General features: G+C 37.2%; 1 protein-coding gene across 5 annotated transcripts; it reads left to right on the top strand.

Moving 5' to 3' along the window:
• The first annotated feature begins 1,337 nt into the window (after window positions 1–1,337).
• On the top strand, window positions 1,338–22,877 carry ccdc9 (coiled-coil domain containing 9). 5 transcript variants are annotated; one of them, XM_077208287.1, is made up of 16 exons: window positions 1,338–1,431; window positions 1,889–1,944; window positions 2,336–2,440; window positions 2,649–2,798; window positions 4,588–4,953; window positions 5,340–5,423; window positions 5,509–5,676; window positions 12,778–12,962; window positions 13,400–13,458; window positions 13,753–13,800; window positions 15,571–15,685; window positions 16,830–16,971; window positions 17,969–18,440; window positions 19,175–19,303; window positions 19,400–19,498; window positions 21,921–22,050. In XM_077208287.1, the coding sequence occupies exons 2-16, from the start codon at window positions 1,942–1,944 to the stop codon at window positions 21,923–21,925; spliced, it is 2,130 nt and encodes a 709-aa protein (XP_077064402.1). In that variant the 5' UTR covers window positions 1,338–1,431; window positions 1,889–1,941; the 3' UTR covers window positions 21,926–22,050. The 5 variants fall into 5 exon arrangements, with proteins under 5 accessions (XP_077064402.1, XP_077064404.1, XP_077064405.1 ...); XM_077208289.1 differs by having other exon boundaries at window positions 13,756–13,800; XM_077208290.1 differs by having other exon boundaries at window positions 12,781–12,962.
• The last annotated feature ends 1,661 nt before the right edge of the window (window positions 22,878–24,538 follow it).

A 24,538-nucleotide genomic window follows, 5' to 3' on the forward strand; every position in this document is an offset into this window, starting at 1 on the left:
AGTTATAGACAGTTATAAAAGAGGGTGGTAACTTGCCTGTGTCTGCACACAATGTTGTTCAGAAGACTTCTATGATGTTACTTCCTGTTATTGATGTCACATAAGGATCTGTTCATTATTTTTATGAGGGGAGAATGATTTGTGTAACGGGGTTGAGGAATTACCGAGGTACTGAACAAAATAATGTGATTTTAATGAATAATCATGAATTTACTTAGAAAAAAAATTTACCAGCAAAAAAGCACAGATAGATATTCATGGGAATGCCAAAATGTATGGACTTTTTTCCAATTTTATTATTCATATCCCAAGTACATTTTCATAGAAGACCATGCAGGACATGACAAAATAGATGGTGTCAACTGAAAAAACAAGCTAATTTATAATATAAAGATAAAATGTATGTCATTATTTTTAAACCTTATTAAAGGAGACATTTCAATGGATACAAAAAGCTTTTAAAAAAAGATTTTGGTGACCCATTAGGTAAAATACACGATATACACAATATATAAAAAGGTCAGAGGGACTCAAATCATACCGGTTTCGTGGAATGACCTTGCTGTTTCCAGCAGATGGAGCTGTAAGACTAAAAGACTCAGTACCATGATCTGCTTTTACAACCCATTTTTTCATATTTTATGTTTCTATATTCACAATTTCATGTATAATGTTTGCAAATTGCAAACTTTGTTGCTGCAATTGTAATTTTTATGTAATCATTTTGTCCAATGACCTTCAGATTTCTGGGTTTCCCAGAAGCGGAAGCCGTCATAGTTGGGTAAACTTCTATAGCGGTGAATGAGAAACTACATTAAATAAATATATTTTATTTTGTGTTCCCATTTGCTCAGATAGCAAAAGAAAACTCCACATTTGTGTTTTCACAACTTTCAAAAAGAGTTTAAAAAAAGAGAGCGAGAGATTGATAACGACAGTCAGAAGAGAGAAAGATGTAAACTTTACCTTTACTTCCACAGCCACTGTATTTGAAAAACCCTCACAGGTGTTTAGTAGGTGTGTTTTGTTGTTGTTGTTTTTTTGTAATTTGATGCAAAGGTATAGTAATAAGTAGAGTGTTATCAATTAATGTTTAATTGTAGCCACATACATTTTTTAATGAATTTCTTTTTTTAAACTTTAGGATTTACGTAAGTAATTGTCACTGTAGATTTATTGAATGAATTCTCTTTTTTATGATTTTCTTTACCAGCTGTAGCAAATCAAATCGGTCAAATCCATAGACTGTAAAAAAAAAAAAAGTCAAATCCCACCCTAACTGACTTTTATTTTGCAATTCTTCTCTTTTGACGCTCACAGTCACATAATCTGGAAGTGGAAAGTAATGTTAACGGAAGTAGATTGAGTAGTCGGTCTCGTTGATCGAGTCCACTTTTCAAGCCACTTTTAGGGGCGCTGCACTTGCCAGAGGTAAAACAATGCGAATTTGTAAAGGTCTTATGCATGGATTTATATATGCTGGAGTGTGTGTCTGCATGTAATTTTCAACTGCCTTTTTGTTTTACTCAACAAATAAAAAACGATTTGAGCATGGCTGCTGAATAGGGCACACAGACACTTGGCGGCTTCTCTGATGATATTGATACATTGTGATAGTCCACATACTCCATTCAGATACATTGTTTTCTGTAAACGCACTGCCAATGTATACAGACGTTTAGCTCTTATGTTCGTAGTGTTGTGTTCTCACTAATACGCTTATGCAGGGATTAATATATTGTCTGTGTTCATAAGAGGGTTTATGATGATGCCAACCCTCTCCAAATATTGTGCGATTTGAATGGGGTCGTGATCACGAATGCAATTACATTTGTAAAAAAAAAAATGTTGCCATTGCATCATCTTTTCTTGGTCTCTTCCTGTTTAGGTATAGGAGTTTCTTCAGCTCTCTACCTTTTGTTTTAGGACAGGCTTCCAGCCATGGTGAGGCTCAATATCATCATTCTATCATACAAGACGTTCTTGAAATGTTTCTTGATCACCAAATTAGCATATTAGAATGATTTCGGAAGGATCATGTGACGCTTGACATCACAAGAATAACACACACACACTTATTTATATGTATGTATGTATATATATATATATATATAAAACACACACATAAATTATGTTTTTATTATTTTATGAATTAATTATATAATTATATTTGATTTTAAACATAATCAATAATATTCTTATTCCTGGGCAAATTATGCCCAGTAGCAGATCTGGTCTAAATATGTTGAACATGTCGACCCAGTGTTTTAACACTGTAACCAAAGAAAAACTTAATCACATTGTTGTTGCCATCTCTCTCTTCCCTTTTGGTCAGTCTGCTGTGGTGGATCTCAAAACAAAGGAGGAGAAAGATGCTGAGCTAGACAAACGAATTGAAGCTCTGAGGAAGAAGAATGAGGCTTTGGTCAAGAGATATCAGGTGAATTTGGATGCTGAAATATGTTAGTCTGCTGCCAATTTGTTTATTTTGTGTACTAATAATGATTTATTTTGACTTGAAGAATTGGCTGTGGTTGTTATTCATTGTACGTAACATTCAGCACTTGAGATGCTCAGATTTGAAGCTTTTAACTTGATCTGATTTTATTAATTCATTTAGTTTACTTTTCTTTCTCTTGTTTCACCAGGAAATAGAGGAAGATAAGAAAAAGGCTGAACAGGAGGGTATCGCTGTGACAACAACTCGCAAAGCCCGCCCTCATGAGCCTGAGTCGGAACGGAGAAAGACGGAGAAGGAGAACTTCTCAGTGACCGTCGACTTGTCTAAACCAGCTGGGGTAAAGACAGACGGCAGAATGATTTCATAGAATGACCATTTATCACAATGTGGCATGGCTAATTATATTACATTATCATTGATTCTGCTAAAAAAACAAAAAATAGAATGTCTGCAGGATCAGATGCGATCTCTCGTGCATTTTGCCTAATTTTTTATCTGATATAAACTCACGAGAATTACTGTATCAGACCTCCTTCATTAACAGAATTGTAGGAAATAACTATATTGATACCGCTGTCAATGCAATATTGTCAAATCAAGTCACCCTTATTTATATAGTGCTTTATACAATATAGATTGTTTTCAAGCAGATTTACAGTGAAAACGGGAAAATAATGCATTTTTGCTGTTGTTCAGCTGAAGTCGGTTCAGTGTTAAATCAGTTCCATTGTAAAGATCATCAATCATTAAATTAGTCATATTTCATCTATAAAGCAGTTCTGCAAAAATGTCATCGTTCAGTTCTGTCAGAACAGTCAGATCAATAATATTGTTGAATATTAGTGTTGTGTATGTTGAATATTAAGTATTGTGAAAAAAAGAACTAGTTCTTGGTGATATTGACAAAAAAGGTAAAAAAGAGTGTAATTTAGATGTACTTAGACTGTTTAATACAGATCAAGGTTGGCATGAAAGCATTTACACTGCAATTACATTTGCATAAATAATACTATGATAATTTGCATATGTAAATATGAAATGATAAAAAAAAACTTAAAATATGCAACTAAAAGCACCAGTAGGTGACTGCAAATCATCATCTTAAAGATTGAGTAATTTAATCAACCAGGTAATTTAAACAACTGATTCATTGAAACACTGACTTACCCACTTCGTTTTAAAAAGTGGATTTATTTTAGCGACATAGATGATACATATTGTACACCGCTACAAAGAACTGTGATATATCTTCAAAGCCCTAAAGTCCATAGTTTGTCAGAGAGATGGCTATTTAAAACTAAAATATTATATGGGAACTGAATACGTGATATGTATTGGATAAGTACCCATGTTTCTTAATTCAAGTTTGATTTTGAAGACTGCTATTGATTTGCATCAGCTTTAATAGTGAACAAGAGCCTGTAAAAGTTAATTGCCACTCCCATTCCTCACAGCTTTTAAGTTCCCACCTAGGAGGGAAGGCTGAGACGAGCTGTAGAGCATTTTAATCAATACCTGTAGAGTTTCAGTGGATCACAGATGGCCCATGCAGCTGTGATTGAGCCTCCTATCGTGGTCTTTAAAGGTCATGCCTTTCAATAACTAAAAAGGGAGGGATAAGAGATGTTTCTTAGAAAATAAACTTGTTAAACTAGAAAGATGGAAATGGGAAACGCTGCCCTGTAAAATAATCTGATTCACAGATATTGTTCATGGTAATATGTTATATGCTGTTTTGTAATTAAAAATAGTTTTATTAAATTGAAATATATTAGACTTTAAAAACTTAAGAAATTGTGAAAAATTAGAAATGGTGTCTTGGCAACTACCTGACAAAAGTTTAAGTTTAAGCACTTAAATAAATACAAGTGAAATATAAATAAATTGAAGATACAAATAAAAATGACAAAAGTACATAAAATTACTCAAATTAGTTCAAATGAAAACTGAAATTATAAAAGCTAATTCAAAATATTGAGTAACTACTATAAGTTTTTAAAGATAATAAATACTATAATAGTATAAAAATAATACTAAAATTACCCTGCCTTATGAATGTACCCGGAAAAAAATGGTCTTTTTACTCATGGACTAAAATCCACAAAAACTTTACACTGCCTTTCTAGGATAAGCGTTTGGTGAATGACAGGAAACCAGCTGGTAATCGTGGTGACCAGGGTCCAGAAGAAGAAGAGTCTGGTTGGCCTCGCTGTGAGAGCCCCCCCAACAGAACTGGATCAGGCCGGCTGAGCAGAGGTGGCCACCGTGGGGGAAGAAGAGAGCCTCGTCCAAACAAAGGCGAGCCGTGGCCAGAAAGGCAACCTCAGGATGGTGAAGGTGGAGAGGGTCCTCCCCGTATTGAACACTCCTTTAGAGCAGGGCGGAGAGGAGGAAGAGGAGGAACACAAGGAGGAGGAAGAGGAGGAACACAAGGAGGAGGAAGAGGAGGAACGCAAGGAGGTTCAGGCTCAGGCTCCGACAGGAAATCAAAGGTTACCATTGACATGTTCTACATCATTTTGTGGTTGAGATATTGTAGAACATTGTTGTATTGCATTCACTTACAAAGTCATTTGGAGGTGTGCAAAATGTACTGAATGGAGAATGCAAGTCCTGTACTGCCGTTGCTTGCAAAATTCATTATTTATACACAGCGGTGCTTCTTCAAGCATATATTATATCGTTGTTAGACGAAACATTGCTGTTTAAATAAATATAAGGAATTTTCCAGCACTGGCAGGAAGTATTCCTTATGAATGTTCTTTTTGAATATTTTAGATCTTTCAAAACAGTAACAAAGATTTACAATCTAGACCGAAGGATCATAATCTACAAGCATTTTTTTAATGAGTTGATTTGACCAATTTTTCCTCTTCAGGAGTGGGAGGAGAAAAGAAGACAGAACATAGAGAAGATGAATGAGGAGATGGAAAAGATTGCTGAATATGAGAGAGGTCAAAAGGTATGTTTTGATCAACCCAACTTTCTCCTATTAATGTAGCAGCCATTATCTATTTGATATATTCACACACATTTATCTTTTACAGGCTGAGGGAGAGAAGAACCCTATCAGGAACTTCCTTGATGACCCAAGGCGCAGTGGGCCAATCCCCGACATTGACCGCAAGGAGGGAAGCCGACGACATGTGCGCAACTGGGGTGGAGTTGACTTTGACAATGTGAAGACTGGTACAGAGGTTGAGAAAGAATGGACGGTACTGAACATTTTAATTTCTTTGGTTTAGCTTAATACACAAGACGCATACACTACCATTAAATGGTTTGGGGTCAGTAAGACCCCATTAATACTTTTATTTAGCAAGGATGCATTAAACTGATCAAAAGTGACAGTTAAGACTGTTTGTACAACATTGCTACAAAAAGATATTTTGTCTCAAAACAAAAAAAAAATCACGGTTTCCACAAAAACATTAAAGGGACATTGTGTAGGAATTTCTCCCATCTTGTGGTGAAATTGTATTTTGCATTCAAACGAATTGTGCTCTCCAGCGCCTCGCTTTTTCAAATGCGTGTTCCATCTACGGTAGCTGTTATGTACCAAAAAGCTGTGACAGGATGTCTTCTAATAGCACTTCGTCGAGTTTCCTTCGGGTGAACAGGTTTGTTATTTCAAAGAAACTGCAACTTACTTGACACGAACAAACGAATGTTACAGTATGAATAATAACAGTGCAATGCAGCCTTTTAAACTTGCCGGGGCAGTGACAAGCGCCTCTCACTGCTCTGCTCCTCCGTTTCTGCTGCTTTCAGTCACGTGACTCTGGCTCTGAATGAAAACGCGTTGTGGAAATGTGTTGGCCGTGTACTTTTTGACCCTCTCTGCTATTATAGTTTTTCTAGATGGCGGAACATGGAAGCCTCCGTGGACTTACCCGTCACATGTATATAAAGATAAAAAATTCTTCGTTTACGAGGATAAGTCAGATAATTGGCAGAGGTATTTGTACACCATTGAGGACATATTTATGAGTAAAAAATATTTATTTCAGATAATAGAATACCTAAAAAACTACACATAGTCCCTTTAAGCAGTACAACTGCTTTAAACATTTATAATAATAAGATATGTTTCTTTGGAACCAAATCAGCATATTAGAATAACTAATAACTAATTAGAATAAAATGTTCTTTTTAGAGACTTCCGGTGGTAATTCGAAGCGTATGGCCGCATAATCCCGCACTCCCGTTCGGTCGGAGTTTATTCCCCAATTCGAAAATATTAAGATTTGATCTTTGTATAATTAATGATGGAAGGGGAAAAACACAGGAAAGGCAAGGGAAAACAGACTGGGAAAGCGGAGAAGAGTGAGAAAATAACGACTGAGGGCGTCATGGACGAGGAACAAGGAGAGAGTAATGGCGCGCATGGACAAAATGCTAAACTAACAGATGAGGATATGAAAGTTAACATCGCCGCCATCCGCGCAGACATAAAGATGATGTCAACGGAGTTGAAGACTGAGCTGAGTAATTTTCGAGATAGAATCAGAGATGACTTGAAGAAGGAGCTAGCGGAATTTCGAGAGGAAATTCACCAGAAGCTTAACGAGGTCGCAACCGATCTAAAAACGACTACTGACAGAGTGAGTGAGGCCGAGGCTCGGATAGCCGAAGTTGAAGAGTGGTCCGTGGACTTTAGAGAGGCACTGATCCAGTCATTACAAGCTCAGGAAAGTTTGCAGTTAAAGCTAACAGACTTGGAAGCACGCTCAAGGCGTAACAATGTTCGCATTTATGGGATCCCGGAGGGAACTGAGGGAAACAATATCCTCCAATTCATAGAAAACTTTCTTAGAAAAGAGCTGGAACCCCTTGCTGATGTTGACCTTGGAATACAACGATGCCACAGAGCGCTCGGCCCCAAACCGCCTAGAGAAGCGCAACCCAGATCGGTGATCGTCTACTTCCAGCAGTTTAAAATTAAAGAGATGGTTCTGCATTCTGCGTGGAAGAAAAAGGAGATTTACCACAGCGACAGGAGGATCTACTTCGATCATGACTATCCTGCAGAAACGCTAGCAAAAAGGAAGGCGTATACGCAGATCAGGAGGGTTCTCAGAGAAAAGGGAATACGGTTTCAAACACCGCCACCAGCGAAACTGCGAGTCTTTTTTGAAACTGGGCCGATTACTTATGGAAACGCAGTGGAAGCAGCAGAGGATCTGAAGAAGAGGGGGTTCCCGATTGAGTGGGAGAAAACTGCTGAGGCGTCTGCGGAAAAAGCACGGAAGGCCGGCTGGCAGCGATCAACGAGCGCGAACATGGCAAATCGGCAGAGCCGCCAGGAATGGATCAAGGAGAAGCTACGGAGTTTTCATCGGCCAAGATAGATCTAACGTTAGAGCCATTAAGGTAATGGAATCGGAAGACAACAGGCCGTTAAGTGACTACATTATAAGAGTGAAAAATATCGAGCAAACGAGGCAGTTGTCTGTTTAGGGACATTAATGCTTTAATGACATTTGCACCTAGATTTAATGCCCTCAATGTGTGAGATTAAAGACGAGGTTAAATTACCTTATAGTCTTTTAAGTTGATGGTAACATCCCCACAAGTCTGTTATTCTTTATTCATTATATTTTCCCTATTTAACATAGCCTATATATTGCTGATTCTTCAGTTCTGTTACGAGTTTAAATATCCAGCTTAACTGATTAAAATCACCCTTAGCCTTTAATGAGAATATAGCTGACCGACAAGTACGGGTACTACATTTGTTTTTGACTCTTCTAAGTGCATACAGTACATTCTTGAGTGTACTATAGGTTGCACTGAAGGGGGGCTCTGGTGGTTAGCTGCTGGACTATTCCCCCACATCACGAAGTGGTTATTACTTCATAATGGAGGTCTATCTGTGTTTTTTGATTTGTTGGTTTATTTTTTGTTGTTGTGATGTTCTGTTCTTGTTATATAGTTCGAATATAGTTCAGGTGTGGTCACCAATAATGTGGGTTACAAACAATGTCTTGCTGTGGTTTAAATGCAATGTCAGGAATATAGGGTGATTACCCTTAACGTAAATGGTCTACATAATCCAATTAAGAGAAGCAAGGCTATTGCAAAGATGAAAAAGGAAAAGTTACATATCATATTTTGGCAGGAGACTCATCTCAACAGCGCAGAACACGAAAAATTAAAAAAACTAGGGTTTAAGAATGTATTTTACTCATCATATGAGAAAGGGAAAAGAACAGGGGTAGCAATACTAATTTCTAATAGTGTGAACTTTCAAGTGGTTTCTGAATTTACTGATAAAGAGGGCCGTTATGTTTTAGTTAAGGGATTTCTAGATCAGAAAGAAGTTACCCTAGTTAATGTGTATATAGCCCCTGAGCTGGACAATTCCTGTATTAAAGAAATTTTTCAGTTAATTGCTTCTGAATCCTCTGGGGTCTTAATATGTGGAGGAGACTGGAACACCCAAATACAGCCTAAACTCGATTCTTCTAATACACTAAAGAGGTTAACTTCCAGAGCTAGTATAACGAAAAAACTTTTGATGGAGTTGGGACTGATTGATGCCTGGAGGGATCTCCACCCAACAGACAAACAATTCACATTCTACTCTGCAAGTCAAGATGTTTACTCAAGAATTGATTATTTTTTTATTTGTAAATCAGACAGGCACAGAATTATAGATTGCAAGATAGGAGTCAGAGATATCTCTGATCACTCAGCTGTCTACTTGACCCTGCATTTAGATAATAAAAAGAAGGATATGTTATGGCGACTTAATACAAGCATTTTAAATGATAGTACATGTAAGGAATATGTCCAAAAAGAACTGGGAGATTATATGGATAACAACGATAACAGGGAAGTATCACCAAGTGTCCTGTGGGATGCCTTAAAATCAGTGATCAGGGGAAAACTCATAGCTCTCACATCGTATAGAAAAAAGGAAAGAAGTAAAAGGCTGCTTGAACTACAAAAAAGTCTGAACCTCCTAGAGATAGAACATGTTGAGAAGAAGAAACCATATATATTAAATCAAATAAACAATGTTAAAAAGGAAATAAATAAATTATATGAGGAAGAATTAGAGAAAAAAGCTAAATTCATTAGACAGAGATATTATGAAAATGGACCTAAGGCTTTGAAGCTGTTGGCATGGAGGCTAAGGAAGCAACAGGCTGAGAATACAATATATGAAATTAGGGATCCCAAAACTGAAAAAATCTGTCATAAGCAAGAAGATATTCACAATATTTTTGAAAATTACTATAAAAATCTATACAAGGAACCAAATACAACCAGCTCACAGGAAATACATTTATTTTTAGAATCACTTGACTTACCTTCCATAGGTGAAGTACAAAATAAAGCCCTAATGGCAGAGATTACAAAGGAAGAAATAAGGAAAGCAATCTCTAGATTAAAAGTTAATAAAGCGCCGGGAACAGATGGCTTTCCAACCGAGTGGTATAAGGCTTTTAAAGATCAATTAGTCCCTATACTTTTTGATTGCTTTAACTATACACTTAAAGGAGGTGAGCCACCAAGAACATGGAGTGAGGCAATAATTTCAGTTATTCCTAAAGAGGGTAAAGACAAAAAGCAGTGTAGTGCATTTAGGCCAATTTCGGTTTTAAACATGGATTATAAATTATATGCATCGATATTAGCTAAAAGACTGGAAGATATAATACCAGAATTAGTGGATTCAGATCAGACAGGATTTGTACGTGACAGACAGACACAAGATAATATTAGGCGTGTGCTGCATGTAATTGATCATGTCACTAAAGAAAACATCAGAGCAGTAGTAATTAGTTTAGACGCCGAGAAGGCATTTGACTCGGTTCGCTGGGAGTACCTGTACCTGGCATTGAGAAGATTTGGTTTTAAAGATGACTTTATTAGATGCATTAAAATGTTGTATTCATCACCAAAGGCTAGAATAAGGATCAACGGGCATCTCACGCGGAGTATTAACCTGGAAAGAGGCTGCCGCCAGGGATGTCCTCTCAGCCCCGCACTTTTCGCTTTATTTATTGAGCCCATAGCACAGGCAGTTAGAGACGAACAGGAGATAAAGGGGATTATGGTTCAAGGTTTCGAACAAAAGATTTGTCTGTACGCAGACGATGTTTTGTTGTTTGTTGCTACACCAGAGGTTAGTATCCCCAGGTTGATGTCCATCTTAAAGCAATTCGGCACTTACTCGGGATATAAATTAAATGTTCAAAAAACACAAATCTTAAATTATAACTATACCCCTCAGAATGACATGTTGAGTAGATTAAAATTTAATTGGAATTCATCAAGTATTAAATACCTGGGGATTATAATAACAAAGAATATTTCTAAATTGTTTGATAGCAATTATGGTCCTATAAGTAAGAACATTAAATCTGATATGGATAGGTGGTCCCAACTGCCCTTAGAGATGCATAACAGGATAGATACAGTGAAAATGAACATGCTCCCCCGACTTTTATACCTCTTCCAATCCTTACCAGTCGAAGTCCCTTTAAAACAATTTAATGAATGGGATAAGTGGATTTCAAGATTCATATGGGGGGGGGGTAGGAGGCCAAGAATTAAATTTAAAACACTGCAGCTACCGAAAGAGAAAGGGGGAAGATCACTGCCATGTTTATCAGATTATTTCAAAGCAGCCCAGCTAAAACCTTTAGCATGCTGCTGTAATCCAGAGTATACAGCAAAGTGGAAGGATTTGGAGATCTCGCAGCTGACCGTACCATTGCAATCAGTGCTGGGTAGCAAACTATTATATGAACAGTATTCTAAAAGTTTAAATCAATGGACTAAGGTTCCTTCTAGAATCTGGTTTAAAGAATGCAAATCTCCGTTACTTGAAAGACAATCTAGACTATTAAAATGGGTTGCTTTTGACCCCGACTTTAAACCAGCAAGGGTTGATGGGAGATTTCAGCTCTGGTATAGGCTTGGCATCACCTCTTTTAGTTCAATTTCAAATTCAAAGGGAGAATTATATAGCTTTCAGGAGATCTCTAATAAATATGGTTTGGGAAAACTAGATTTTTTTAGGTGCTTACAAACAAGGACTTATTTTAATAAAGAGATACGATACATGGAGGAGCATGATACCAATTTAATTGACCTATTTATTGACATGTATAAAAAAAAAGATAATAGGAAACTTACTTCAAAACTGTACCTAGCCATTCAATCCATAAAGAAACATTCAACAACTAAGGTTAGATTAAAATGGGAAAAAGAATCTGGTCTATATATTTCAGAGGAAGACTGGCTGAATATCTGTTCTATACAAGCGACGTCTACCAGCTCGGGTATGTGGAGAGAATTCTGTTGGCGGAATCTTATTAGATACTTTGTAACCCCCAAGTTAAAATCTATTCAGTCTCGCGAGAAGGGAAGTGGTCTATGCTGGAGGAAATGTGGGGAACAGCTGGCAGACCATTTTCATGTATTCTGGAGCTGCCCAGCTATCCAGTCATACTGGCAGGAGGTAATACAAGTAATACATTTTATTTTCGGTGATGGAATTGACTGCTCATTCTCTACAATTTATCTGGGAAACTTAGCAGCTCATTTGATGATAAAAGACAAGTACCTTCTAAAGATATTACTAGCAGCCAGCAAGAAAGCTGTAACACGAAAGTGGCTACAATTTGAACCTCCAACAAAGGCTGAATGGCTGGACATTATGACCAGTATCCAAGATATGGAGAGGATGACTTTCGCTTTAAACCTACAGATGGATAAGTATTTGCAGTATTGGGAAAGATGCATTGTGTTTACGAATTCATGACATGTTTATTGAGCATATATACTGACGTATTGGAGTATATACTGACATACATACTTTCATTCATTTTGTTTTATGCAAGAATGTATGAGTGACCAAACGATTGTTCTGTACAATTGTATGTTGCTGTGGCTGTTTTTTATTTAATTTTATTTTTATTTTTTATTTTTCAAAAGGAAAAGAATAAAAATACAGTAATAAAAAAAAAAAGTAATTAAAAAGTTCTTTTTAATTGTAATAATATTACTGTTTTCACTGTATTTTTGAATCAAATTAAGCAAGCATAAGAAACTTAATTCAAAAATATTAAAAAAAACAATAACTACTTTTTAACAGTAGTGTATATAGACCAGAATATCAATTATACACCACCCAAAACATACTCTGACCCCCTTAGCAACTGCATAGAAACACCCTGGCAACTACCTACAATACCCTAACATTAAGAAGGGCCAGTCATTTTTACGTTCATGTCTCACTGGGTTTTCTTTCTTTCTTTTGCCTTGTCAAACTCTCCTTCTCTTTTTCAATCTCATAGCAGAATCGTAGGCCAAGTGGTAGAGGCTCAGTGGATATGACATTATCCATGACGGGTAGAGAAAGAGCAGAGTATCTCCGCTGGAAAAAGGAGCGAGAGCAGATTGATGAAGAACGGCTGGCTCGTCACCGTAACGCCACCGGCCAATGGAAACGAGAGTGGGATGCGCAGAAAACCGAAACAATGTGAGTGTCAAAGGCATAAATGTTGACTATTATGCTATAGAGTCATTGAACTCTTAAAGGGCCAGTTCACTCAAATTTTATTCCTGTTGTTTTACTCCCCTTCATTTTGTTCCAAACCCATATGTCTTACTTTCTTCTGTTGAACACAAAAGAAGAAATGAATGCTGCACATTCACTATATGGTGAAAAGAGACCAGTACATTCTTTAACGTTTTCTCCTTTTTGTATTCATCAGAAGATTGTCATTCAGATTTGGATTGACGTAAATAATGACAGAATTATTATTTTGGGGTGAATTATCCCTTTAATTTCAGCTCTGACAATTTTATTTCCGTCAAGACTGTTCAAAAGAGAGACAGAGAAAGACTCTGGATAGGAGTAATGCATGCTGACAGGGTGAGAATAAGACAGCCAGTGACCCTGAGGTGTTTTCACAGGTTCAAGGAGGACTCAGCTGTGGCCGGAGAGGGCACACAAGAACAAAGCAACAGGAGAGGTAAATCTCTCACACACACACACACACACACACACACACACACACACACACACACACACACACACACACACACACACACACACACACACACACACACACACACACAGACCACCTGACACCTGTTCTGTACAACCCATGAATGTCACCCCATGTTTTTTTGAGTGTCTTAGCCAATCAATAGTCTGTCATACATCAACAGTATAGAGTAGTTACATGTATACATTAATTAAAATTTTGCTTTGTGAAACTTGTCTTTTTGGCTGTTTGGTGATGTTCTGTGCTGTGGTCTCTCAGCAGCTAGGGGGCGCAATGCCCATGTACAGCAACACAGTGGACCTTCAGGTCAGCTTAAGGCATGGGACTGTGTGTGTGTGTGTGTGTGTGTGTGTGTGTGTGTGTGTGTGTGTGTGTGTGTGTGTGTGTGTGTGTGTGTGTGTGTGTGTGTGTGTGTGTGTGTGTGTGTGTGTGTGTCTTTACCCCGCTTCACATTGGCCCTAGTCTGAGTGCAAGCAAACAGCTGTTCCTGCACTGATAGTTTCTAATTGCATTCCATTCCTTCATAATAAATTATAGTGGGTGGGTGTGTATCTTATTCGATTGTCTCAAGATGCAGCTCTCTGGATAGCTCATAATTGCTTTCTGCCAGTTGCATAGCCATCGTTACAAACTTGCTTCCCGGTCATTTTGCTGAGCCACTCCTTGTGTTCTTGACTTGATTGACATTTTTTTCTTTAAAAACTCACAGTAAAAGCTGAGATTATTCTGTCTTATAATATCATTAACGTGAGTAGCAACACTGTAAATGAAGTGTTCCTATAAATTAACACTGTAACTGAAGTGTTTAATATTCTAGTTTTGACTAATAGAAACCAAACTAATGGCAATTTTAGTTTTTACTGTGGTAAATAAGTCTGTTAACAGTTCCTCGTCTTAATTTCCTTAAGCTTTGCCAGTCACTTATATCCCCCGTGTTTGTGGATCCTAAAGATGCATTAGATAACTCAAATTCACTTACAAAATTTAAGACCGTAAAATATCCTAAAAAGTATTATAAAAAAAAAAAACGTATGATTTGTGTAGGTCTTTAATTTGTGGATGGGAAAGACAGGAGATGCTTCAGGTCTCAAAAGTAAGGATTTGTTTGTTCTGCCTGCCTGATCAGGCCTGTAGTTTCCTTTTGAGCTTGTTTTTTTTAATGGCCCCAACATTTTACACTTTTTATATATAAATGTTTACTAATTTAATTTTATTAATGCTTATTTAATATTTATTCTTACACTATTTGAACATTATTATACATTTAGTTTTGGCTTTTTATTATAGAATTGGTCTTACATTTTTTTACTTTTGCAGTAAAAAAAACTCTTAATTTTCTTTAACTTAAACACACTCTTAACAATTTGGAGATACCATGTAGGCCCTGCATCCTCTGGAGATGTTTAAAATAAGGCCATCTGCACAACACCTAAAATAAAATGTTGTAGTAATTTCTATATATATATACACACATACATATACACTTTGGAACTGGAGCTATTAATATGGTTACTTCGGTAAAACACGTACATTCAGCAAAACAAATTGTCCAAAACAACTTTATATATTTTAACTTTTAACTTTAACCAATTGGCTTATACTCAAGCTACATTTCCCGTTCTGAGGCACAGTCTTCTAACTTACATCACTCTTGCCCTAACATTGTCATTCTCACACTGTCTCCTGAATATTGGCATTGAAAAGCTGTCACTCAAAACATACCAAAAGTACCTCTTTTGCACTGAAAAAGTCTTGCTGCTTCTGACACATGCTTGTTTGCTGATATCTTGGTTTTGAGTGCTTCACAATCTACCTCACAACATTCAAGTCAAGTCTCATCACAGTGCTGTCAAAACAAGGGCACATTTGCATGTTTTTCTCATCTGTTCCCCTCCTCTTATCATGGAAAATGATGCATAGAGCAGCAATCCAGAATGACAGGTGGCCATCTGTTCCTGTGTGCCCTGGGTCATCTCTCTCCACCACAGATTTCATATGCAGAATTGTTTTGCATGGTCTTGCTTAGCCCCATGACACCCTTCAAGTTTAAATATTGTTCTAATCTTTGTTATGCAGAAGACAGCAAGAGGCCACCCAAGGCACCAACCTTTGGCGAGTTCTTGGGCCAGGGCAAACCCAGACAGGGAGGCCGTGGACGAGGGATGGGCCGCGGTCAGGGCAAAAGCTACAGGTATGCAGTGGTTCTCCTCATTGTGGAGAATAATCATTTTTTTTGGATGGCACTAGCATGCCAGTCCTTCTCCCGGAGAGCCAATATCCTGCAGAGTTCCGCTCCAATCCTAATTAAACACACCTAAACCAGCTAATAAAGGTATTCAGGATTACTAGAAAGTGTTATGCGGCAAGTTGAAGCTAAACTCTGCAGAACATTGGGCATCCAGGAACAGGATTGGACACCCTCTGTCCAGTCTTAGATTATGCTCTAAACTCTACAGTCCACACTCAAGTAGAAGTTTGTTGTAGAAAAGTACACATCAAGTAATATGCTCATTAACACAATTTTGAAACTTAAAATGACAAGTCAGACAATCTATTCCCTCATAAGCTTAATAATGAGCACACGAATGCAGTGACAAGCAAGTTTGTAAAACACCAAGTGCCCCTCAAGTCCACCATTTGGGACAGGGCCAATAAAGTGCTTGTCCTTTTTTCTAGTAGCCACTAGGCTTTAGTTAAGTCATCTAAATTATGGGCCCAGTTTCCACCTGATATTAAGATGCATTTTCAGTGATCCAGTCGCAAGTGTCCAGCTGAGACTCCTTTCCGCTAGGTATTAACGTGTTTCGAATGCGCCTTCTGTTTTTGGAGACTCAAATACTTTTGAAGAAATGAACCCATGTTACACAGCTTATGAGTAGGAAAGGAAGTGAATACAAATGATGTGGAAGGAAGTAGTGATTTCCACTGTAATCCATGTGTTTGGTACAATGCAGTGAAGTTTGAATCGATTGTTTTGGTGCACTTTCTCACATTGTGTCTGCAGGCAAGCAAGCAGGCGGTTCTTCAATGTGTTGTGGAACTCATTTAGGACAAATAGCGTTTCACTACAAATGTTATGTGGTCACGTGTTTTTGAATACCTCAATATGGGGTTACTGTGATCTGATCACTAAATGTTTTAGATCCTGTATTTAGTTTGACCACTTGTGATCAAATCACAAAAAAATGCATCTCAATTCCAGGTGGTAACAGGGGCTGTTATTTGCTACATTCAGTTGCTATTGGAGGCAGAAGGTATTGTGGGTAGAGAAATTATCGTTTTAGAGAGCATTTCCTGAATCAACATTCATTGAGCAACACGATTCTTTCCTAAAGCATGCATGATAATCGGTGGGAAGGAGAAAATGAAGAGGAGAAAGGAAGAAAGGAGGAGCAAGAGAAGGAGACGTATGAAAAGGACAAAGGGAAAGAAAACAAGAATGAGGACTGCACCCTCAAGGCTCCTTTGTCAGACAAGGTGAGATGCCTGACAACACTTAAGGCGAGACACTACAGGTGAATAGGATATTTTTTTTAGGTAGCAGATATCACCATGAAACTTTCCCAGTTGATTACCTACATTAGGATGAGAAAAAAATGTATTACAAGTTTTCTGTAATTTAATGTTTAAATATGCAAATTAGGCATTATCTAATTAAATATGCGCTAATTTGCATATAATTTAAAAAACAAAATCTGAGTATTGAATAAAGCCAGGTTCAAAATTATTTTTTTATTGTGTTCACATATTAGATAGGAAAAAAATTACAGAGGGATTTATGGATATCTACTTTTGTTATCCTGTAAATCAGAATATACTGCCAATAGTCTTAAATAAATGATTTTCGCCATGTTTTTTGGAATAAAATGTTATATAAATCAGGCTAGGAATAATATATTTACAAATTCTTCTGTAAATATCTTCATAATATAATTGGGTACAAGACTTGGAAGTTTGGTGTATATAGGTGCTACTGAACTGGAGATTTCGGACTTTGAGCACGATAGAGAAGTCATTTTGAGAAAACGGGGTTTAAAGATTTAGCATCAGCCAATATGATTGCGCATTTAGAGTTAAATCCCCCCTTTAAGTTTCATGATTGGTTGCTGATAAAAAGGAAATGACCATATTTGGATCCGGCAGTATTGTTCAGAAGAGAGAGAGCTTTCTAACGGTGTGTGTGATGACAGGGTTCAGATCGCGATCGTGGAGGTCTTTAAATTTAGGTCTTTAAAATAAAGACCTAAATGTGTATTTCAGACTTTTTTTTTAACCACAAGTCTGAAAGAAGACATGTTATTGAAGACAAACATCCCAAAATCTCAAAATTGACCAGTGAAAAAAAAAAAGATGTTTTTGCCTGCCGTGTCTCGCCTTAATAGGTATAGAGTATTATGGTTACCAAGAGTTTTTTAATGACAGTTGACTTTAATTTGTCTGTTTCAATTATTCATGACCTTTTCCTGCTGTGCAGAAGAGTGATGGAGGCCTTGCTGAAGAGGATGAAGATGAGTGGGAGGATGCCAGTGATGGTGATGAGGAAAATGTGGAAGAACATGAAAAAGCAGATCACGAGGAATACTCAAATAATGCTAAACCAACAGAAAAGACCCCTTCCTCTCCTGCACCCTCTACTCCCAGCCCAAAAGAGAAACGTACCCCAAGACCCAAAGTCCACATCCCTTCCCCGCAGGAGACGCTCAGTACACCAGAAGGGCCCAAACCCCTTAGCCCTTTCTTCCCACTGGACAGCCACCAGCCAGTGTCAGATTGGGGTGAAGAAATGGAGATGCTTTCTCCTAAGAGCAGTCTGGGCGAGAGCCCTCTTAGGCCCAGCAGCACTGAAAGCAGTCCAGCCCAACAAAAGAGCAACCAGGCCGAACATAACACGTCCACCACCCCCAGCCAGCCGGAAGAACCAGAAAGAAACGAAAGTACATCTACAGGTGACATAATCTTGGTCTATATTTAGTACATCACAGTTTCTCTTTTTAGTGGTGCTTGTTAAGACAAAGCCTGGGGTATGTTTTGTTTTCCACCTGCCATTACATCTCACACATGGTCAAGCATTCTAGTCTTTCAACTTAGACGTCATTGCCCATGAACTCATACAGACGGGTACAGCTGTGTTCTCCTTCTAATCTTTCAGTCAAGTTGTACAAACACTGGTACCATTTGACCTCCACGCATATTCATTGTTGTTGGCAAGATCTTCATATTCCGTTATTTTGACTTCCATTTTCTGATCTACTTTGACTAGTTCTTCCAAGCAACAGACCAGCCATTAGTGTTAACCCCAGTGCAGTGCTTCTCAAACCTGTCCTAGAGACCCCCCACCATTGCACATACCAGACATACAAAATGTGCAGTGCTGGGGGTCCTGCAGGACAGGTTGGAGAAGCATGGCTCGAGTAGACCCAGTATTGTAGACAATTACATGCATATACTTGTGATTTGGGCTGAAAATGAAGCATATTTTAGGGTTCAGGTAACCACATGCATAGTAACACACTAAAAAGAAGAACCACATAGCAAATCTGTAGCTAAAACTATTAAAAATTGTATTTGTTAATTGAAATAAAGATGAAGCCCACTGATTAATTTAAAAAACAACAAAATTTTTTAGTATTGTTTCTGTGATGTCTTATGAATTAAACTTAACTGTGTTTTTCACACTCAGTGGGGGGGTCAACTTCCTGTGAAACACAAGAGTCGGTACCTGCTGAATCTGCCGACTCTACCACCTCGAGCAGCCATGACAAAGCAGATTCCGAAGTGCAGCCCACCCCAGACAACACCAATCAGAGCAGTATGTCAAAACATTTCATTAACACACAACGTTCAAAATATGATTTCCTCCAAATGGAGAATTAATTGCAATATCCTATTTATCCTCTTGATGCAGAGGACAGCGACGTCCCTATTTTAGAGCCGTGTCAGAGTGAGTCTGAAACAAAGCCTGGGGAGGAAACGGCAGTGGATTCTTCAGAGCAACCGTCCTCAGGTGCTGTTCTTATTACCAGCTTTGAGACTGTGGCTTTTCGAAAGAAGTCCCTTACTTCAGCTGACTTCTAACAACTAATCAACGTCCTCCTTTTTTCAGTCTTTGTCTTTCTGGTCCCTCTGTGTCTCTCCCTCCCTGTTCACTACACTCATGTCTCCTTTATGTCCCCATGTCCATCTGTCTCATGGCATGAGATGGTGTCTGCTATCGGGCTTGTCTCTATTGACTTTGACATATGAGAATGCAGCTCCTCAGGCTGACAGTCCTTCCCTCCTCGGGGACCGACTGCTTCTGTCTGCAGCTTCACACTGGCTGTCATTTTCCACTGTGAACCTTGCACACCTCCTCCAGCACGACTAATATCCCAAAATTACTGTGCTCCTGGATCCCCTTCATTGTCGTTCACACACCTCTTTGATTTCGCACCTCTCCCTGGATGATGTGTTGGATATGGGTTCTGGCTTTTCCCCTTTTGATGCATGCCACAAACTGCTTGAGCAAATAAACATTCTTTTGATTTTATTTACATTTTTGCAAAAGCATTTATAAATTTGTGAGTGTGTGGACTGTAAATGGGAATGATCCATAACATCATCCCAACAGGATCACGTTTGATTATCATTGTGGGGGAAAGCTGTTTGGCATTTGTCCCAGAGCAGCTTGCAGAGATAAATTATACAGGGTAAACCAAATGTGGTTTCTGAGACTGTATGGCATCTTATTAGATTTCATGTCATTTTAATGTTTATCATATGTGAATGTCTATCAAGCCACACACAATGAATTTAATAAGTTCACCAGTGTGCAAATCAGGGTACTTTTTACATATTAAATGTATCATTCTTATAGACTGTTAAATAATAAGTCCTCTGAAATGATCAAGGTTCTCAGTCTTATAAAACATGGAAAAGCAAGACATTTTAAAATGATGCTTTTCAAGCATAGAAAAGTAATTCTTAAAAATCATGGTAATCTGTGAGTAATCTTCTAGTTTTCTAGTGCTCTGTTTAAGTTATTTAATCGGCTAGTTAGTATTTTTACTCGCTTTGAATAACAGTTTTGACTCGTTTGGGCTCAGAACACATACAAATCTAATTTTTTGTTTTAATTTCTATCTGACATGCACTTAAATCCACCCCAGTAATCTCAATAAAATACGTAATTATTTTGAAAGATTACTCATCCAGTAATTGTAAACAACTGTAAACATTGGAATGTATTGCTCAAAAGGAATGGGAACCCATGATCACACTCGATTCCTGGTTTTATAACAGCAAAAATGAAACAGGATTTTGAAAAAAACACAATTTCAAATATATATTGAATTAATTATTCAATATATATTTGAAAAACACAAATATAAATCTAGCACAAAACAGTTTTGTTTTAATAAATCTAGCCAGAAATTATGAAATTCTGAAAGAAATTAAATTGGTGGCCTTTATTCTCATGAGTTTGTTATGAATATGAATTCTCTTTTTAATTCCCTTTATAAGGTGTGGTCACCGTTATTCAGTGAATTTTCGCACTTATTTTCGCAGGAATCCAAACAATCTGGAATTTTGCATTTTCTCACACAGATTTTGCAATGGGTTTAAATTGGTCACGCAAACTTGCAGCATTGACCAACAGAAAGCTTCTTGGTTTAAAAGCTTTTGTGTGAGCGGTGCTTGTAGCGAAATTTCGCTAATGTGGCCGCGCCGCCGCCTCTGTGTCTGTAGGATGTTTTACTTTTTACACAAGTGATGAATTTGTAGTTTATACTGTTGACATTTATACTGTTGACATTTGGCATGATGCTGGAATGGCAAATAAATGTTGTGCTGCTTGTTACTGATTGTCTTCCCTTTTCCTTTGAGCCAATTTGAATTGAAGAACGAATGTTTGATGTCATATCCTCTCCAATGCCTCCGCCTCAACCCTGTCACTTGGGATCACTGTCCTTCTCCACCCGCTCCTGCTTATTCTCATTACATCATACCAGTTTACTAACTGCACATTAGCAACTAATGAGAGGATGTGATTTGTGGCCAATTCCCTCTTTCAGATTTCCATCAAATCAATACAAACGCTAATGGCTCAATAACAAGATTCTTGTATTTCCTGTAATTCAATTACTATGCAACATTTAGCATGTTTAAAAGGAGGAAAAGGCAGAAAAACAGTTTTTTTTTAATTGCTAAAAAGATTTTGAGGAAACTGCAGCCGACTTTCAGATCAGTGCGGTAATTAAACCCTCAAACTTTGTCTTTTAGTTTCACATCAGGAGCCACTATAATGAACGATAAACTTAAATTTTTGCTCTTTTTGTCAACCAAAGCAACTGAAATGGTGGTTTAGCATCATCTTCTTATTAGATCACTTATACTGGGTGTTTTCATGTTAATCTTTTCATCCTGACTACTTTTATGTATGTCAACAGGCTGAGGATTGAAATGCAGTAGGTGAACTCATTGGTCCACAGCCTGAGAGAGGAGATAAGCAGAGGAAAGAGGAGACATCAGGTGTAATGGACGACCGTTGACTAAATTAAAGGGGTCGAGGGAAGCGTCTTTGGATTCCTGCCAGCGCTTCATCCGAACAACTCGCTTCATTGTTTAATTATTCCTCATTGGGTGGAACTCTATGCTGTTGTCGAGTTGTGTTGCTGCTCTTTTCTCACGTTTACTTTGATTAAACAGTAAAGCATGTCACTCAAACAGCAAGATTACATTTTTATGACAGAGCGGTGTAAGTGCCTGTTCCCCAACGTTGTTTTATCCAAAATTTGGCACAACAGCACTCAAGATACATAATATCCCAGTTCAGATTTACATTTCAGGGTCGATAAGGAACATAAAGTGTATTTATTGCTGAGAGCGGCATGCTTGATTTTTTGCAATCCCTTTGTAAACTAGGGCATTTCTTTTTCTTTTTTTGTCGGGTCTACTTTTGAAATTAATGACATCTCAAATGACATTTTAATATTTTTTCATGAGGATGAGCTGTAGATTTTAAGTTTACTATAAACAACTGGTGCCATAGACATTATGTGCACACTTACCAAAGAAATAATCATGGTAAATTGTAGGGTTTGAATGAGGAAAATGAACAATTGGGGCATCAGATAATGTGTACCTCATTGCTTTCAAATCTAATATTAGTTCATTTTTAGTGGTTTGTTTCGTAATCTTATGCATTTATCACAGGTGTGTTTGTGTATTTTTTCTTGAATTTAATTTAATTGAGCAGGAACTTTTAAACTGACAGACATTCCAATGCTTTGTGCGAGTGCGCTGTTTTTCAATTGAGCTTATGGAGCAGAAAGAATCATGACATTTGTGATTGTATCGTACCTGTTGCATCTCCCTGCAGATGAAATGTCTTCCTGTTTGGGGTTTTACATATATATATATATATATATATATATATATATATATATATATATATATATATATATATTGGTTTGCCTCTTGTATGAGGTTTGGTTTGGCTTTTCAAACGTGCTGTAGCATGATACTGAAGTATTTGTAGTATTTTCCTCCTAAGTTTTCTTCTAAGACTACATGCAATCTATTTTTTTTTAAATATTGTTTTAGTTTACTGGAGATATTGTTTGGTTGCTTTTGTCACCATATTATAATGTGTGAACAGTAAGCAAGCAGTGCAAATATTGATGTACTTTGTAAGCTGTCATATCAAATAAATGACATCTTTGCCTTATGTATTAATTCAAATTTGCCTCAAGATGTTGTCTTCAGTCATTTTTAAGTAGCACTTTATTTTACACTCCTGTTCCCCATGTACATACTATGTACTTAGAATAGTTATCAATAACTGGGTAATAACTAGGTACTAACCTGAACCTACCCCAAAACTTAACCTTAAAGGAATAGTTCACTTGAAAATGAAAATAATGTCATCATTTACTCTCCATCAAGTTGTTTCAAAACTGTATGAATTTCTTTCTTCTGCTGAACACAAAGGAGATATTTTGAGGAATTATGTCGGTCACCAGAAAGTTGATGGTGACAATTGATTTCCATAGTAGGAAAAAATACTATGGAAGGCAATGGTTTGTCAGTGGTCAATGGTTTTCAAACATCAACTGTTTGGTTACTGACATTCTTCAAAATATCTTCTTGAAACAACAAGGATGAGTAGATGATGACAGCATTTTTATTTTTAAGTGAACTATTCCTTTAACCCATGTAGTTACCGGAAAAGCTTCATTTTACAGTACGTTAACTTGCGTGTAATTTCAGTGTACTTAACTAAGAAAGTACTGGGTAATAACGCTTAATTTTGTAGTGCGTTAACTTGCGTGTACTTAACTAAGAAAGTACTGGGTAATAACGCTTAATTTTACACTGCGTTAACTTGCGTGTACTTACAGTGTAGGCCTACTTAAGAAAGTACTGGGTAATATAAGGTAAGTAGGCTACATGGGTTAAGGTTAGGTTTAGGGGTAGGTTCAGGGTTTGTACCTAGTTATTACCCAGTTATTGTAATTCATAATAAGTACATAGTATGTACATGGGGAACAGGACTGTAAAATGAACCGTTACCTACCTTATAGGCAGTACTTTCTAAATGTAGCCTACTGTAAAATAAAGCACAACCATTTAAAAAAAAAGTTTTGTTATTGGATTATTGTGAGCAAATGTGATGGTTAGACCCTTCTCCATATAACGTACAAGATAATTTACTTTTTTAAATAAAATAATTAAAATATTATAAAGTAACAATTTTATTACCATATATAAGGCAAGTTAGTTAACTGTTTTTTCCATGCGTTTTGAGATCATTTATACATTAAAATTGCTAACGTTAACCTTTTTCCAGTGTACATTATTGAAAATGAATTAAATCAGTCAGCAATTGGATGTAGGCTACTAATATATTGTACTATTCAATATAAGAAATAAAAAAAATTGTTAAACATTTCATAAAGTCTCCTATAACAAAACTAGTAGGCCTACTGCCTTTAAACACTTTTATTTACAAAATAGTATTTACAAGTAATGATGCATTTCTAATGACATTTTTGAGTAATAAGGT

Source organism: Siphateles boraxobius, unplaced genomic scaffold, assembly GCF_051911475.1.
Source record: "Siphateles boraxobius isolate OS27281-9 unplaced genomic scaffold, OSU_SipBor_1 6, whole genome shotgun sequence".
In the NCBI taxonomy this organism is placed as follows: domain Eukaryota; kingdom Metazoa; phylum Chordata; class Actinopteri; order Cypriniformes; family Leuciscidae; genus Siphateles; species Siphateles boraxobius.